General features: G+C 40.2%; 2 protein-coding genes across 9 annotated transcripts in view; one reads left to right on the top strand and one right to left on the bottom strand.

Annotated features, from left to right (window-relative positions):
• Nucleotides 1-18,574, bottom strand: part of LOC139749831 (uncharacterized) — a 275,451-nt gene that overhangs the window by 205,474 nt on the left and 51,403 nt on the right. The window lies entirely within an intron of this gene.
• LOC139749797 (uncharacterized) overlaps nucleotides 1-18,574 on the top strand; it is a 128,049-nt gene that overhangs the window by 74,745 nt on the left and 34,730 nt on the right. For all 8 annotated transcript variants that reach the window (XM_071664076.1, XM_071664058.1, XM_071664067.1 and 5 more), the window contains 2 exons: nucleotides 3,546-3,672; nucleotides 9,464-9,553. In XM_071664076.1, coding sequence (XP_071520177.1) covers nucleotides 3,546-3,672; nucleotides 9,464-9,553 — 217 coding nt within the window. The remainder of the gene's footprint in view (nucleotides 1-3,545; nucleotides 3,673-9,463; nucleotides 9,554-18,574) is intronic.

Raw genomic sequence — 18,574 nt, 5'->3', positions numbered from 1 at the left:
CACATTACTCACCTTTGCATTCAAATCACCCATCACTATAACCCGGTCTCGAGCATCAAAACTACTAACACACTCACTCAGCTACTTCCAAAACACTTGCCTCTCATGATCTTTCTTTTCATGCCCAGGTGTATATGCACCAATAATTACCCATTTCTCTCCATCCACTTTCAGTTTTACCCATATCAATCTAGAGTTTACTTTCTTACACTCTGTCAGATACTCCCACCACTCCTGTTTCAGTAGTGCTACTCCTGAATTTTGTTAGAATTGTCACCTACAGTTCACAAGTTCCATGATCCAAACATCTGTAACTTAGAGATCAATTGTAAATGTGTATATATTATCACTAGTGATAAGGAAGAAAAAAAATCATATATCAAGTAAAAATTTTAATAAGTGAGAATTTCCTGTGTCTCATCATTATTTATCTGGAGAAAATCCTGTGTCTCATCATTATTTATCTATCTATATCTCTGATGCCCATTCCCTTTGGGGACTCCCTTAAGGGGGTGGCCACAGCAATAGTCTCCATAACTTTTGAAATCTATTCCACTTATTAGCCTTTTAGTGGCCCCATCCTTAACAAACCATTGTCTGAGGGCAACCCTAGCATAATGTTTTCAGAGACTACTACCTAATGCTCACACCTTCTACTTAATAGTCCTGTCTAATGTTCCTGCTTACTGCTACTATCTGTTGCTTCTGCTGTTTTGCTTAAAGGTGTTCCTAGCTTATACACTCACCACAGGAAAATCGAGTTACAAATATCGAGCTGTATGAGTTGTGTTGTCAAGTACTATGTTTGACAAGGAGAGATTTTATGATTATGGACAGAATGCCAGCAGTCCATGTTTGGATAAAATGGTTAATCCGGCAAGGCTTTGGAACCAAGAATGCTGGAAAATCAGTGGTGTACCTGTACAATGAATCATTTTACAAATTTACTATACAAGTTCCAATCTTAATAATTCTGAATCTTAGGGGTCTGAGCCCCTCAGCTCTAGAGGTTGACCATAAAAACACTTAGACTTGAAACTTTTGATAAAAATTTAATGGTAGTATGCAATACTCATAGTCACAATATGCAGCTAGTTCAGCTGAGAAGAAAAGAGGTTAAAGGTCAGCCTTGGGCTTGACAACTACATGCTTTTGTTAGAATTGTCATTTACAGCTCACAAGTTCCATGATCCAAACATCTGTAACTTAGAGACTAACTGTAAATTTGTATATATTATCACTAGAGATAAGGAAGAAAGACTACTACCCACTTATCTCAAATGTGTTGTACAAGGCGACTAAGGGTGGGGCTTGGAAATCTTCCCCTCCTCTATTTCTTTCCAAAAGGAGGGAAAATAAGAAAGTGGCAAATGAGAATCTTTATTTCTTTAAGGCTTAGTCATCTGTTCTGGACACTACCTTACTCACATCAGAAATAATAAACAAGTATGAAAGAATATGTACAGGTTAAGCATCCCCAATCTGAAAATCTGAAATCCGAAATACCCTAAAATCCAAAACATTATGATCGGCAACATGACATTACGAGTGGAAAATTGCACACCCGATCTCACTTATCCATGCTGGGCTCTGATAATCTGTTGGTGCCAGTTTATTACAAACCATCATCACCACCAAACCTATGTGCATTACTCACTGTGTATTTTGCTTATTCTCTGCTCTGTGGTACAATGATATTGTTGAAAATGTCTAAAAGGCCTCCTGGAAGAAGTGGATATCAAAGAAGTTTTTTTACATCTATAATGAGGCTCCAGTTGTTCATTCACTGACCAATAATGAAATAGCTGAAATGTTTCTGAATCATACCCATAGGGGCATCTACAAGCCTTTTTGACATTTTCAACAATATTATTGTACCACAGAGCAGAGAATAAGCAAAATACACAGTGAGTAATGCATGTAGGTTTGGTGGTGATGATGGTTTGTAATAAACTGGCGCCAACAGAGCTTGAGAATCCAGCATGGACAAGTGAGATCAGGTGTGGAATTTTCCACTTGTAACATCATGTTGCTGATCATAATGTTTTGGACCCCTAAGATTCAGAATCATTATGATTGGAACTCATGCAGTAAATTTGTAAAATGATTCATTGTACAAGTTCACCCCCGATTTTCCAGCACTCTTGGTTCCAAAGCCTTGCCAGATTAACCAGTTTGCTGGACCAACCATGACACATAATAATAATTCATCAACACACCTCTAACCCACTAATTATACATCTCCCATGCATCTAAAGTATACCAGGGACTGCTAGAATTTAACATCAAACATTAGATGTTTTGAGCACCCTAAGATGGTAATTCTGTCTGTAGATTGATTGAATCCTGTGGGGTCTTCTTCATCTTCTGTTGTTAGTGTTTTCCTAGATGTGCATTGCCAGAATAATGCAATTTCATGTGCATTATACACCTGCTCAGGACTGAGGTGCTCGTCAGCTACGAGTTTCGCAAATTACAAATCCATCCACTTACTCGGTAGCTCTGTGGTTTGCAGACCGCTTTTCTCCGCAGTCCATTCCTGGAAATTCCATGACGCTTATTGAATCTTTGAAGCTGTCCTTCACTATAGTCATGCTCATGTTGTAGTAAGTTCTTTATGGAACAACTTAGCCTGGTCCATTATCATGCTACCTGACAGGTCCACTCCATCACTCCGATGCTGTCGAAACCATTCCATCATCACTCGATCGTGCTCAGTACTCTTACCATCTTTCACAGTTTTTCCAATCATCATTTGCTTCTTGGAATTGCTGTCCGCATAGAATTTCAATATTTTCTCCCTTTGCCTCTTTATATCATAAACAGTTGATGAACCAATACTGTGGATGTCACACAGCTTACAGCTTATGCACCGAAAACACCATGGTCCATTTTTTCAAGTTCTACTTTACCTTGGATTGATATGGATTGGTGTTTACGTTTGACACCACGACTGACACTCTCACATATCTTAGAAGCCATAGCTAGGGTTAGAGTTGAGTAAAATATGCTAAGAATCTCACAGAATTGCAGTATCACCACCAACAAGTGCAGTGTAAAGAATGTAAATAAGCGCGCCCCACACACAATGCCATCTGTGGCCGCCCAGTAAACTAGTCTGGTGGCCACAGTAATTTCAAGTTCCCTCACGTAATTTTGTTTGGACTAAAGGAGGTGCCGAACCATCAGTTGCCGGAAATTCAGTGGTGTACCTTTATCATGATATAGTATGTTGTAAAGCAGGCAGAAAAAGTGATTAATATTATAGAAAAATGAGAACAGATTTTTTTTAATACATGAAAGACTGGTAAGATAGCATGGCAATTTAGAAGAAATTGGTTTTGTAAGAATTCAACATGCAAAGCTAGCCAAAAAACTAGCCTTTGGGATAGATAAATGCTGATAAATGAAATAATACTTAGTGGTGAGCATAGTTCACGAAGAGATTAATGAGCAAATGTTTCCTACATGTACAAAGAATGTTTTTTCTGAAACAATCAGTTTTATGAAGGATGTCATCTACTTTGAATTTTATTTTTCTTCAGACGCGGCATGGTATATGGGCGAAAAGTCATTGATGTCCGAGTGTGTGCTTGCCCTACTAGAGATATTAAAACTGATGAGCAAGCAGTACTGAACAGAGGAACTAAACGGAAGGCCCCTTTAGTTCAAGTAAGTTGATGATTTGTGTTGCATGGTTACCCATTACCCCATAGTACAGCATTGGGAAAGTTCCAACTGTGAAAATTTTCTATTTTCCGAGAAGGTAAATTTGATAATAAGTTTTCCCTTCAGTTTTAAAGCTAGATCTGTACACCTTTTTTCACTCCAAACTAACTACATTCTCTTTGTTATTATTTTCTTGATTAGTAATGTTGTAACATTAACATTTTGGAAAGTTTGATGATCGTTTTATCTCCTATGAAAAGTTTTTTCAGTTTTTAAATCACACATGTAATATGCATTCACCTCCCACATCCCATTCCCTCACTTTCCACATCCCACACTCGGTGCCCTCGCTCTCCACCTACACCCCCACCCTCCTTTCCTCACTCTCCACATTCCAGATGCCCCACCCTCCGGAGTCTCACTCTCCACATCCCTCACTCCCTAACCCTTCAAATCTTACTAAAAAGAATTGCAAAGAAGAGGAGAAAAGAGAAATCATTGTTAAAAATGGTGAAGCATTCATGACCAAGTGTGATCACTTTAAAAAGTGAAGCACAGTTAAGAGATTAAAACAACCTGTTCTCAGGTGCATTAGATGTAATGCTAGAATGCATTACTATGTAAATGTTGACATATATGATGTAAAGACAGTATTTGCATTTCATGCAAAAGAAACTTTTTAGCATACGAGACAATCTATGGATGAGGTAGACATTGATAGAGAAGGTGATACAGAAAATGGTGCAAGTTTGATTGAGGATTGAATAGAGATGCAGGACAGTGTGATTTCTAGTAAATATAAAAGGTTTAGAGTTGTAAGGTAGTCAGATGCCCAGTTCTTCAAAGATTGGAGGAACAAAGAAAAAACTAGCAGTGGACAAGGCTGAAATAGAGATAAGAAGTGAAAGAATTGGAATAAGGAACAAACGAGAAGGAAAAGGTAGGTGACACTGACGATGATACTACCAAGATATGTAAAAACTGCCTGTGGGGAAAAATGCAAATTGCAAATTTAATAATGTATTTAGAAATCCCTGTATATCAGGTGCCTTGAGAGGCTAAGGAAAGCCCTTGCCCAAATGGGTCATAAGTAAGATCAAAGCAATTCTGCAACACTATGGTGGAGTTTGTATTTATTCATATTTATTATACTTTGTCGCTGTCTCCCACGTTAGTGAGGTAGCGCAAGGAAACAGACGAAAGAATGGTCCAGCCCACCCACATACACATGTATATACATACACGTCCACACACGCACATATACATACCTATACGTCTCAACGTATACACATATATATATATACACACACAGACATATACATATATACGTATAACATGTACATAATTCATACTGTCTGCCCTTATTCATTCCCGTCGCCACCCCACCACACATGAAATGATCCCCCCTGCATGTGTGCGAGGTAGCACTAGGAAAAGACAACAAAGGCCACATTCGTTCACACTCAGTCTCTAGCTGTCATGTAATAAAGCACCGAAACCACAGCTCCCTTTCCACATCCAGGCCCCACAGAACTTTCCATGGTTTACCCCAGATGCTTCACATGCCCTGGTTCAATCCATTGACAGCACGTCGACCCCGGTATACCACATTGTTCCAATTCACTCTATTCCTTGCATGCCTTTCACCCTCCTGCATGTTCAGGCCCTGATCATGCCAAATCTTTATCACTCCATCTTTCCACCTCCAATTTAGTCTCCCACTTCTTGTTCCCTCCACCTTTGACACAAATATCCTCTTTGTCAATCTTTCCTCACTCATTCTCTCCTTGTGACCGAACCATTTCAAAACACCCTCTTCTGCTTTCTCAACCACACTCTTTTTATTACCACACATCTCTCTTACCCTTTCATTACTTACTCGATCAAGTTTATATCTGTCCTTAATATGTACTGGGCACACAGAATAGATGATAATGATATACCAAAGAGCTAAGATTTGAACCCAGTCCTACCACACGGCAGGCCAGTATGCTACCCATTGGACCACAAGGCAACAAAAGCTTTCATTTCAAACCAACCAGTGGTTAGTGATATCCGCTGTCACATCAGTTGACCTGAGAGACCTGTGAAAGCTTGCACCTGTACAGTTCATCCAACACTACGGTAGAATTTACATGTCTTTAACATGCACTGGACACAATGAATAGATAATGACAATTTACCTATGGGTGAGGAGGATTCAAAACCAGTCCTATCATGTGGCAAGCTGGTATGCTACCCTTTGGACCACAAGGCAACAAAAGTTTTCATCTCAGACCAACCAGTGGTTTGTGAGATCCCTTGCCATAGCACATGACCTGGGAGGCTAGGAAGGCCCACACCTGCACAGGGCAGAGGTACAAGCAAATCAGTCCTCCAACAGTACAATAGAGTTTATATGTACTTAAAATGTACTGTACACATGGAGTAGATCATGATAATTTACCTAAGAGGGAGAGGGACTAAAACTCAGTCCTTCCATGTAGCAGGCTGGTATGCTACCCATTTAACTACAAGTCAACAAAAGCTTTCATCAAAGATTAACCCATGGTCATTGGGATCCACTTTCACGTCACATAACCTGAGAGGCAAGGAAAAGTACACTCCTGCACAGGTCATAGGCACGACCTAATCGATCCCCCAACACTATGGTGAAGTTTATATTTCCTTAACATGTACTGTACACATTACTTAACATGTACTGTACACATGGAATAGATTATGATAATTTACCTGAGGTGGAGGAGGACTTGAACCCAGTCCTTACATGCAGCAAGCAGGTATGCTACCCATTGTACAACAAGACAGCAGTACCTTTCATCACAGACTAACCCATGGTCATTGGGATCCCCTTTCATGTCACATGACCTGAGAGGCTAGGGAAAGTACACACCTGCATGGGTCATAGGCATGACCAAATCAATCCTCCAACACTATGGTAGAGTTTACATGTCTTTAACATGTGGTAGTCACATGCAATGGATGATAAGGAACCTATGGGTGAGAAAGATTTGAACATAGTAATCCCGCACAGTAAGCCAGTATACTACCCATTGGAGCACGAAGTGACAAAAGCTTTCATCTCAGACCAACCAGTGGTTGGTAAGATCCCCCTTCACATTATGTGACCTGAGAGGCTAGAGAAAGCCAAGGCCTGCCCAGGTCATAGGTACCATCGTATCAGTCTTCTAACACTGCAGTAGAGTTTGTGTGTCTTTAATATGTACTGGACATGTAGATAGATTTACCTATGGGCAAGGGGGGATTCAAACCCAATCCTGCCATGCAGCAGGTTGGTGTGCTACCCATTGGATCACAAGGTGACAAAAGTTTTCATATTAGACCAACCAATGTTCAATGAGATTCCCATCATATCAAGTGACCTGAGAGGTTACGTAAAGCCTGTGACCACACAGGTTATAGTTACCATTAGATGAATCCTCTAACACTATGGTAGAGTTTACATGAGTTTAACATGCACTGGACTCATGGAATAGATAACAGTTTTCCTATGGGTGAAGAGGATTTGAACCATTCCCACTGTGCAGCAGATTTTTACACAACCCATTGGACCGTAAGGCAACAAAAGCTTTCATCTCAGACCACCCAGTGGTCAGTTAGGTTCCCCTTCACATCACATAACCTGAGAGGCTAGGTAAAGCTTGCATTTGCATGGGTCATAGGTACCATAAAAGCAATCCTCCAACACTAACCCATCTATAAGTAAATTCAATAGTCATGATGACATCATGTACCCCTGCCTCAGACCCACCCTCTTTTGGAACTATTTTGTGTCCTCATTTCCTACTTGGACACATCTTATTCTTTTGAAGAAAACTTTTCACTGCTTCAAGCAACTTTCTTCCAATACTTTGTATTCACAACTCTTACCACAGTGCACCTCTATCTACCATATCATATGCTTTCTCAAGATCCATAAATGCCACATACAGTTCATTCTGTTTCTCCAAGTATGCCTCTTACACTTTTTTCATAAAAACACATTTTGCCTCACCAAGCTGATACTCTGTGCAAGCTACTACCCTCTCAGTCACTACTCTCCGATACAAGTTGACAGATACGTATAACAAACTTACACATCTTTGATCTGAATTCTCCCAATCCTCAGGCACTTCACCATGAGTCATACATACACTGAAAATTCTAACTAACCAAAAACAACAAAGTTACCCCTTTCTTAAGAAATTCAGTTGCAGTCCCATACACACTAAATACTTTGCTTGACCTCATCTTACATAAGGCTCTCACCACCTCTTGTCTTTTCACCAAACTATTTCCCATGATTCTTGCACTTTGCTAACCTGCACATTCAGAACATCCCAATCTGCCACCCTATCATCAAACACAATGTTTTAGTTGCAGAAACGTACAACTTACAAGCTTTATTGAATAAACTTATACCTCTGTAATTTGAACATTCACTTTTGTCTCTTGCCCCTTTCCTCTATATAGAAGCACCATACAGGCATTCTGCCAGTACTTTGATACTTCACCATTAGCCATACATTCACTGAAAATCCCAACTAACTGATTAACAATGCAATTGCTGCCATTTCTAAGAAATTCATTTGCAATCCCAAGCAATCAGAATTATCAAAGGCTTTGAAAATCATGATCGAACAAGTTACTGGAGATTTCATACAATCTTGTAGACAAATGTTTCACATTGAACAAGGCAAAGCATTTTTTTTTCAACAGATTGTTAACCTTTACTCCAATCTCTTTGCTGGACTTCATCTTACACAAGGCTTTCACCGTCTCTTTTCTGTTCATCAAACCATTTTCCATGACTCTCTCATTCTGCTTACCTCCACATTTAAATCATACCCCATTGACCACCCTATCACCAAACACAAAGAACATTTTAGTGGTAGAAACTTAAAGCTTACCATCTACATTCAACAAACCTTTGTAATTTGAGCATTCACTTTTGTCCCCCGTCCCTCTTGCTTTGAAACATTGGCACTATACAGGCAATCTGCCAGTTCTCAGGCACCTCACCATGAGCCATACAGAAACTGAAAATCCTATCCCACCAACAACACAATCACTTCCTTTCTTAAAAAAATTAACTACTATCCTGTACACCTCAGCTGCTTTGCCAGATTTCATCTTGCATGAGGTTTTAACCTACTCTTCTTTTTCACCGAACCACTTTGCTTACCTCCACATACAAAGCATCCCACATCCTTCATCCTACCATCAAACATAGTAAACTTTCCAATGGTGAAAACAGGATATCAAAGCAGAAAGTACCTCACCACCCAACTCTTCAATGGTTCAGCTGGTAGTGGAAAAATATATATGAAAAAATACCATGCAACATTGTGCCAAGATACTGGTATGGAGATTTAATATGAAAATGTGGACTGAATAAAGTTTTCCATGAATTTGATGATATCTGATATGCAGCAGGATTCTGGAAACAAAGTAAAATTAATGAGAAAAGTACTTTCTTATTCATAAGAGATGTCATCGTAGTAATTGCCTAACTTTGATTTAATGTTATTTATAGTGTTAGCATCTAGTACTTAGGGAGGTAGTTCATTCCAAAGTTCACCTCTTAGTATATCATAAAGAAAAAAGTCCCCTACAATGCTGTTACACCTTCATCTTTATATCAATAATTCTGGTCGATGAGTTGGTTTTTCAATTTTCAAAACCTTGATTTTTAACAAAAAACCCACCATGTTTGGTTGATTTTTTTTATCCAATCTTATTGTATACCCTTATCATCTTTGTCTTTCATATCTTCTTTATCTTCCACCTGCAGGAAAAGGTACCATTAGTGTCAAGAAAGAAACCTAGACCCATAGAGCCCAAAGCTGAACCTCAAGAGGATGATAAGGTTTTTTGCATTCCTGTAAGTGAATGATGTTTTGATTGCCCATTTTTTCTAAAGCTGGTTTGCATATTTTCTCAAATACTCTCAAGACCACTTCATTGTAGGGTCTTGGAGAGAGGATCAGGCTTACTGGGATGGGGGGCTTGGGAGGTGATTCATTTGCTGAATACAGATGAAACAGCTTTGGTGGCAAACTCAAGCAAGAAACTGCTGAACTGGTGTCTCATATTAATTTAAGAGTTAATGTCAATAAAGTAAGGTTAAGAGGATTAGCACAGGGTGAGACAAATTTTGAAAGTGAGTTTGAATGAAGAAAACCTAGAAGTTGTGATGAGTAGTTAATGAAATGAATGACCATACGTTGGTAGTTGGCTTTGGTTAACTCTTGTTTCTATTGTTGTTTTATTGTTATTGTCAAGGCAGCCAACCCACGCTGTGTCAATCCCAGCCAGGCAGCCAGCCTTACACTATTGCCCTGTACATGTTGCTGTTGGTTGCTCAAAAGAGAACTGGAGATTTTATTGATTCTTTTAATATGACCTTACACCACATGGTGGCAGCGGTGAACTGGACTGCGTTTTGAAGGATGGTTATGGTGTAAGCACACCTCTTACAACCACCACATGCAGAATGCTGCCAAGTTGTGGAGGGATTGGAGAAGCTGATGGGTGTTATGCAATGGTGACGGAATGGAGCAATAAGAAGCCAGAGGTTCAAGTATCAGGGTTGTTGACTGTAATTGGACCTGAATTGCACAAGTTTTTTGACCACATTCAAAATTACTACAGAGGAAAAGAAAGACATGAAACAAGTGCTACAAACTTTTGAAGACTATTGCTAACCCTTGCACAGCACAACGCTTAAGAGGTACAGGTTCAACCTATGTGGACGACAGCCAAGCAAGTTTGAATGGAGAAAAATTGGAGGAAGTAAAGTGTTTTAGATATCTGGGAGTGGATCTGGCAGTGGATGGAACCATGGAAGCGGAAGTGGATCATAGGGTGGGGGAGGGGGCGAAAATTCTGGGAGCCTTGAAGAATGTGTGGAAGTCGAGAACATTATCTCGGAAAGCAAAAATGGGTATGTTTGAAGGAATAGTGGTTCCAACAATGTTGTATGGTTGCGAGGCGTGGGCTATGGATAGAGTTGTGCGCAGGAGGGTGGATGTGCTGGAAATGAGATGTTTAAGGACAATGTGTGGTGTGAGGTGGTTTGATCGAGTAAGTAATGTAAGGGTAAGAGAGATGTGTGGAAATAAAAAGAGGGTGGTTGAGAGAGCAGAAGAGGGTGTTTTGAAATGGTTTGGGCACATGGAGAGAATGAGTGAGGAAAGATTGACCAAGAGGATATATGTGTCGGAGGTGGAGGGAACGAGGAGAAGTGGGAGACCAAATTGGAGGTGGAAAGATTGAGTGAAAAAGATTTTGAGTGATCGGGGCCTGAACATGCAGGAGGGTGAAAGGAGGGCAAGGAAAAGAGTGAATTGGATTGATGTGGTATACCGGGGTTGACGTGCTGTCAGTGTATTGAATCAGGGCATGTGAAGCGTGTGGGGTAAACCATGGAAAGCTGTGTAGGTATGTATATTTGCGTGTGTGGACGTATGTATATACATGTGTATGGGGGTGGGTTGGGCCATTTCTTTCGTCTGTTTCCTTGCGCTACCTCGCAAACGCAAGAGACAGTGACAAAGAAAAAAAAATATATATATATATATTATCCCTGGGGATAGGGGAGAAAGAATACTTCCCACGTATTCCCTGCGTCTTGTAGAAGGCGACTAAAAGGGGAGGGAGCTGGAGGCTGGAAATCCTATATATATATAGCAAGGTTATTAGGTACAGTAGGGGTGAGGGTCAAGTCAATTGGGAGGTGAGTTTGAATGGAGAAAAACTGGAGGAAGTGAAGTGTTTTAGATATCTGGGAGTGGATCTGTCAGCGGATGGAACCATGGAAGCGGAAGTGGATCATAGGGTGGGGGAGGGGGCGAAAATTTTGGGAGCCTTGAAAAATGTGTGGAAGTCGAGAACATTATCTCGGAAAGCAAAAATGGGTATGTTTGAGGGAATAGTGGTTCCAACAATGCTGTATGGTTGCGAGGCGTGGGCTATGGATAGAGATGTGCGCAGGAGGATGGATGTGCTGGAAATGAGATGTTTGAGGACAATGTGTGGTGTGAGGTGGTTTGATCGAGTAAGTAACGTAAGGGTAAGAGAGATGTGTGGAAATAAAAAGAGCGTGGTTGAGAGAGCAGAAGAGGGTGTTTTGAAATGGTTTGGGCACATGGAGAGAATGACTGAGGAGAGATTGACCAAGAGGATATATGATATATATATATATATATGTAGGAAGAGAGGAAAGTGATTGGTTCTCAGTGAATGTAGGTTTGCGGCAGGGGTGTGTGATGTCTCCATGGTTGTTTAATTTGTTTATGGATGGGGTTGTTAGGGAGGTAAATGCAAGAGTTTTGGAAAGAGGGGCAAGTATGAAGTCTGTTGGGGATGAGAGAGCTTGGGAAGTGAGTCAGTTGTTGTTCGCTGATGATACAGCGCTGGTGGCTGATTCATGCGAGAAACTGCAGAAGCTGGTGACTGAGTTTGGTAAAGTGTGTGGAAGAAGAAAGTTAAGAGTAAATGTGAATAAGAGCAAGGTTATTAGGTACAGTAGGGTTGAGGGTCAAGTCAATTGGGAGGTGAGTTTGAATGGAGAAAAACTGGAGGAAGTGAAGTGTTTTAGATATCTGGGAGTGGATCTGGCAGTGGATGGAACCATGGAAGCGGAAGTGGATCATAGGGTGGGGGAGGGGGCGAAAATTCTGGGAGCCTTGAAGAATGTGTGGAAGTCGAGAACATTATCTCGGAAAGCAAAAATGGGTATGTTTGAAGGAATAGTGGTTCCAACAATGTTGTATGGTTGTGAGGCGTGGGCTATGGATAGAGTTGTGCACAGGAGGATGGATGTGCTGGAAATGAGATGTTTGAGAACAATGTGTGGTGTGAGGTGGTTTGATCGAGTAAGTAACGTAAGGGTAAGAGAGATGTGTGGAAATAAAAAGAGCGTGGTTGAGAGAGCAGAAGAGGGTGTTTTGAAGTGGTTTGGGCACATGGAGAGAATGAGTGAGGAAAGATTGACCAAGAGGATATATGTGTCGGAGGTGGAGGGAACGAAGAGAAGAGGGAGACCAAATTGGAGGTGGAAAGATGGAGTGAAAAAGATTTTGTGTGATCGGGGCCTGAACATGCAGGAGGGTGAAAGGAGGGCAAGGAATAGAGTGAATTGGAGCGATGTGGTATACCGGGGTTGATGTGCTGTCAGTGGATTGAATCAAGGCATGTGAAGCGTCTGGGGTAAACCATGGAAAGCTGTGTAGGTATGTATATTTGCGTGTGTGGACGTATGTATATACATGTGTATGGGGGGGTTGGGCCATTTCTTTCGTCTGTTTCCTTGCGCTACCTCGTAAACGTGGGAGACAGCGACAAAGTATAATAAAAAAAAATAATAAAATATATATATATATATATATATATATATATATATATATATATATATATATATATATATATATATTTCAATTATTTATTCATTTATTTTACTTTGTCGCTGTCTCCCGCATTGGTGAGGTAGCGCAAGTAAACAGACTAAAGAATGGCCCAACCCACCCACATACACATGTATATACATACACATCCACGCACGCAAATATACATACCTGTACATCTCAACGTATACATATATACCCACAGACATATACATATATACACATATACATAATTCATACTGTTTGCCTTTATTCATTCCCATCGCCACCCCGCCACACATGAAATAACAACCCCCTACCCCCTGCATGTGCGCGAGGTAGCGCTAGGAAAAGACAACAAAGACCACATTCGTTCACACTCAGTCTCTGGCTGTCATGTAATATTGCACCGAAACCACAGCTCCCTTTCCACATCCAGGCCCCACAAAACTTTCCATGGTTTACCCTAGACGCTTCGTAAGCCCTGGTTCAATCCATTAACAACACGTCGACTTCGGTATATGCAGTATGCAGTCTGTTGTGGATGAGAGAGCTTGGGAAGCGAGTCAGTTGTTGTTCGCTGATGATACAGCACTGGTGACTGATTTGTGTGAGAAACTGCAGAAGCTGGTGACCGAGTTTGGCAAAGTGTGTGAAAGAAGAAAGCTGAGAGTAAATGTGAATAAGAGCAAGGTTATTAGGGACAGTAGGGTTGAGGGACAAGTCAATTGGGAGGTAAGTTTGAATGGAGAAAAACTGGAGGAAGTGAAGTGTTTTAGATATCTGGGAGTGGATTTGGCAGCAGATGGAACCATGTAAGCAAAAGTGAATCATAGGGTGGGGGAGGGGGCAAAAGTTTTGGGAGCGTTGAAGAATGTGTGGAAGTAGAGAACATTATCTCGGAAAGTAAAAATGGGTATGTTTGAAGGAATAGTGGTTCCAATAATGTTATATGATTGCGAGGCGTGGGCTATAGATAGAGTTGTGCGGAGGATGTTTGAGGACAATATGGTGTGAGGTGGTTTGATCGAGTAAGTAATAATAGGGTAAGAGAGAGATGTGTGGTAATAAAAAAAGTGTGGTTGAGAGAGCAGAAGAGGGTTTTTTTGAAATGGTTTGGTCACATGGAGAGAATGAGTGAGAAAAGATTGACTAAGAGGATGTATGTGTCAAAGGTGGAGGGAACGAGAAGTGGGAGACCAAATTGGAGATGGAAAGATGGGTTGAAAAAGATTTTGAGTGATCGGGGCCTGAACATGCAGGAGGATGAAAGGTGTGTAAGGAATACAGTGAATTGGAACAATGTGGTATACCGGGGTTGACGTGCTGTCAATTGATTGAACCAGGGCGTGTGAAGCGTCTGGGGTAAACCATGGAAAGTTCTATGGGGCCTGGATGTGGAATAAACCATGGAAAGTTCTATGGGGCCTCGATGTGGAAAGGGAGCTGTGGTTTCGGTGCATTATACATGACAGCTATTGACTGAGTGTGAACAAATGTGGCCTTTGTTGTCTTTTCCTAGCGCTACCTCGTGCACATGCAGGGGGAGGGGGTAGTCATTTCATGTGTGGCGGGGTGGCGATGAGAATGAATATAGTCAGACAGCATGAATTATGTACATTTGTATATATGTATGTCTATGTGTTTATATATATATATGTATATGTTGAGATGTATAGGTATGTATATTTGCATGTGTGGACATGTATGTATATACATATGTATATGTGGGTGGGTTGGGTCATTCTTTCGTCTGTTTCCTTGCGCTACCTCGCTGACGCGGGAGACAGCGACAAAGTAAAATAAATAAATTAATATATTATATATATATATATATATATATATATATATATATATATATATATATATATATATATATATATATATATTATTATTATTATTATTATTATTATTTTTTATTATTTTGTTTCGTCGCATTTGCGAGGTAGCGCAAGGAAACAGACGAAAGAAATGGCCCAACCCACCCCCATACACATGTATATACATACACGTCCTCACACGCATATATACATAACTATACATCTCAATGTACACATATATATACACACACACACACAGACATATACATATATACACATGTACATAATTCATACTGTCTGCCTTTATTCATTCCCATCGCCACCTCACCACACATGGAATAACATCCCCCTCCCCCCTCATGTGTGCGAGGTAGCGCTAGGAAAAGACAACAAAGGCCCCATTCGTTCACACTCAGTCTCTAGCTGTCATGTAATAATGCCCAAAACCACAGCTCCCTTTCCACATCCAGGCCCCACAGAACTTTCCATGGTTTACCCCAAACGCTTCACATGCCCTGTCATACACATGTGTGTATGACAGGATGGGCTAATCTTCATCTTTTTCCTGGTGCTACCTCACTGATGTGGGAAACAGCAGTTATGTATAATGAATGTGATATTGGAAAGGATCACAATTTTGCGTGTGATTAAGATATTCCTGGAAGTCCACGAGGAAAATGAAAGGCGATAAGTTACCAAGTGCACTTTCGTGTAATAATCACATCATCAGGGGAGACACAAGAGAGAAATATAAGTCAGTGATATACATCGAAGAGACGAAGCTAGAATGCCATTTGGTAAACATGCGATTGTCCAAGACGTACAACGAGCTTTCATAAACTTATCATTTTACAGATTTTATCAACAATAAAGTTATCTAATTAGAATAGACCATCACTAATATTAAGATTACAATTCTTTGTGTATTTGATAATAGAAGATTCAGTGATATTTCTCATGGTAATAGAGTTAGAGTTAATAATTGAGATGGCATTACTCCAGTCAATATGATGATCATAGTTTTTAATGTGATTAAACAAGGCATTTGATTCTTGTCCTGTTCTTATACCATATTTATGTTGCTTAAGTCTAACAGAAAGATCCTTACCAGTCTGCCCAACATAAAATTTATCAATTTCCACATGGCACTTTATAGATGCATCCAAGAGAATTTTCTGGTGAATTCCTGATTAAGATATTCTTTATAGTATTATTGTTGCAGAAGGCAATATTTACATTAAAGTATTTAAGCAACATGGGAAGTAAAGTGAAATTAATATTAAAAGGAAGAACTAAAAGATTCTTGGTGTCAATGGGAGGTTTGGGCTCAACACTATAAAATGATTTTTTTGCTAACTTAATAATACCCCAAAGTATTCAAAGAATTGGTTGGTAAGCTGGTGACACCTTACAGAATTTGAGTGAATGAATGTCTCCAGTGCAACATCTACCTGCAGCATTTCTTCTCATCTGTGTGAGGAACTGAACGAATTAGAAGCTCTGGGAAGTATTGTTAAAGTAGAAGCGCCAACCAATTGGGTGTCATTAATTGTAGTATTAGAAAGATAAAAAGGAAAGTTGCAGATCTGCCTCAATCTGAAGGATGTATACGAGGCAATCTGGTAAGAACATTTCCCATTCCCAGTAACTGAGGACATAGCCACAAGATTATCTATGACATGTCTTTACGATTCAGTAGTGCACCTGTCCTGTTAGTATAACATGAACTAAGTGGTTACTGTACAGTGTGATGCATCACAGTCTGGTCTGGGAGCAGTACTTATGCAGAAGGAACAGTCTGTTTTTTATGCTTTTCATGTTCTTATATGTACTGAATAGTGGTATGACCAGATCGAGAAGGAATGTTGATATATTGTTTTTGCATGCAAGCTTTTCCACCAGTATCTTTTTGGAAGGGAGTCAGTGACAGTATAGAATCCATCTTCAAAAAGGCCTTGGGTGCTGCACTAGCACGTCTACAGAGAATGTTATTAGTGGCTCCATACTACAGTTTAAGGGTGGAATATATAAAAGGAAAGAATATGGCATTCCCAGATACCTTAAGTCATGCTTATCTCTTGCAAGACATAGAAAACTTGTCCATTGTTAACGTATTTCAGAAGGTACAATATCAGGACCTGCTGATGGTAAGTGAAAGAAGAATTCTGGAAATCAAGAAACACAGAGAAGAACGAAACACTACTTAAAGCAGGATGGCCAGATACAGTAATGGAAGTTCCGATTGCTGCATGTCCATTCTTTAACTATTAGATATGAGGTGCATGCAGAGGACAGTTTAATATTCAGAGGAAATAGACTGGTGTTGCTAATATTATTGAGGCTAGAGATGCTGAACATAGCTCATTAAGGTCACATTGAGTTGGATGGTTGCCTGCTTCACATGAGAGGAGCAATATTCTGGTCTGGAATGTCAGTCCATATAAAAGCACTTGTTTCTTAGTGTGATGCTTACCTATGGGATAGAGACACTCCAAAGAAGGAGCCTCTAATGAGTCATGACTTTTTCTTTTCACCTTTGGTCTAAGGTGGGAGCTGACAGTTGCCATTTTGAAAATCGGGATCTACTGGTTGTGGTAGATTTTTACAATAGCTATATTGAAGTTGCCTGAGTTAGAAATCTTACTTGAAAAGAAGTATTAAGAGAGATACAGGACATCTTTGACCAATATGGAGTACCAGACACCCTTGTGACAGACAATGGCCCACAGTTCAACACAGCAGAGTTCCAAGTCTTCACCAACAAATGGTTATTTGAGCATATCACTTCTAGTCCCCGGTATCCACAGTCAAATGACAAGACTTAAAATGCTGTGAAGACTGTGAAGAGGCTTTTCATAAAATGTAAATTGTCAGGACAGTTTGAGTTCTTGGCAATGTTAAACTGGCAAAATACTCCAAGTGAGGGCATGCATTCAGATCCAGTTCAATGCAAGACTATAATGCTGTGAACAGCAAACCTATTACAACCTTGCCACTTGACAGAACAAGACAACAGGGATGTCATTTGGAGGAAAACTAAATAGGAACATTATTACAATCGAAGCTTGAGTCCCTTAATTCCAGTATCTCCAGGAGATGCTAAATGTATGAGACTTCCCGGCAGCAAGTAATGGACACTGGTGGTATGTGTTAAGGAAGTTCCTTCTCGATCTTGTCTTCAGGATTGGTGATCGGATGTATTGGAGAAATAGTCGTCAACTTTTCCATACAGGAGAGAATGTGATGGAGGGGAGCAGCTGGGAGGGCCTGGGAGAGCGGAAAATGCAGGGATAGATGTCAAGCACTATATTTGATGCAGCCGAGACTGAGGCAGTGTCAACCTCAGAACTCGGTAAACATACTCCACAGCATTTAACCCCAGTGGCTCAGCAACCAACCCAAACAGAGCCCAAGGTCATGTCTCATGACAGTCCAACCTCTCCATATGTTTCACTGTGTCACTCCACCAGGGTCAAAAGGGTGCCAATATGTTATGGAATAAATTATTATGTTTTATGTAATAACTTAATAAGATTCAAATAATGTAGAGGCAGAGATATTACAATTTTGAATTATGTATTAGTGGGATGTTTTGACTACTTTTATCTTTATGTCCCTTAAGGCAGAGATATTATAATTTTAAATTATGTATTCATGGGATGTTTTGACCACTTATATCTATATGTCCCTTAATGAGGC

The sequence above is a fragment of the Panulirus ornatus genome, chromosome 1 (assembly GCF_036320965.1).
Source record: "Panulirus ornatus isolate Po-2019 chromosome 1, ASM3632096v1, whole genome shotgun sequence".
NCBI classification, from domain to species: Eukaryota; Metazoa; Arthropoda; class Malacostraca; order Decapoda; family Palinuridae; genus Panulirus; species Panulirus ornatus.
The sequence above is the reverse complement of the archived record's forward strand: the minus strand, read 5'-3'. Positions and strand labels throughout refer to the sequence as shown.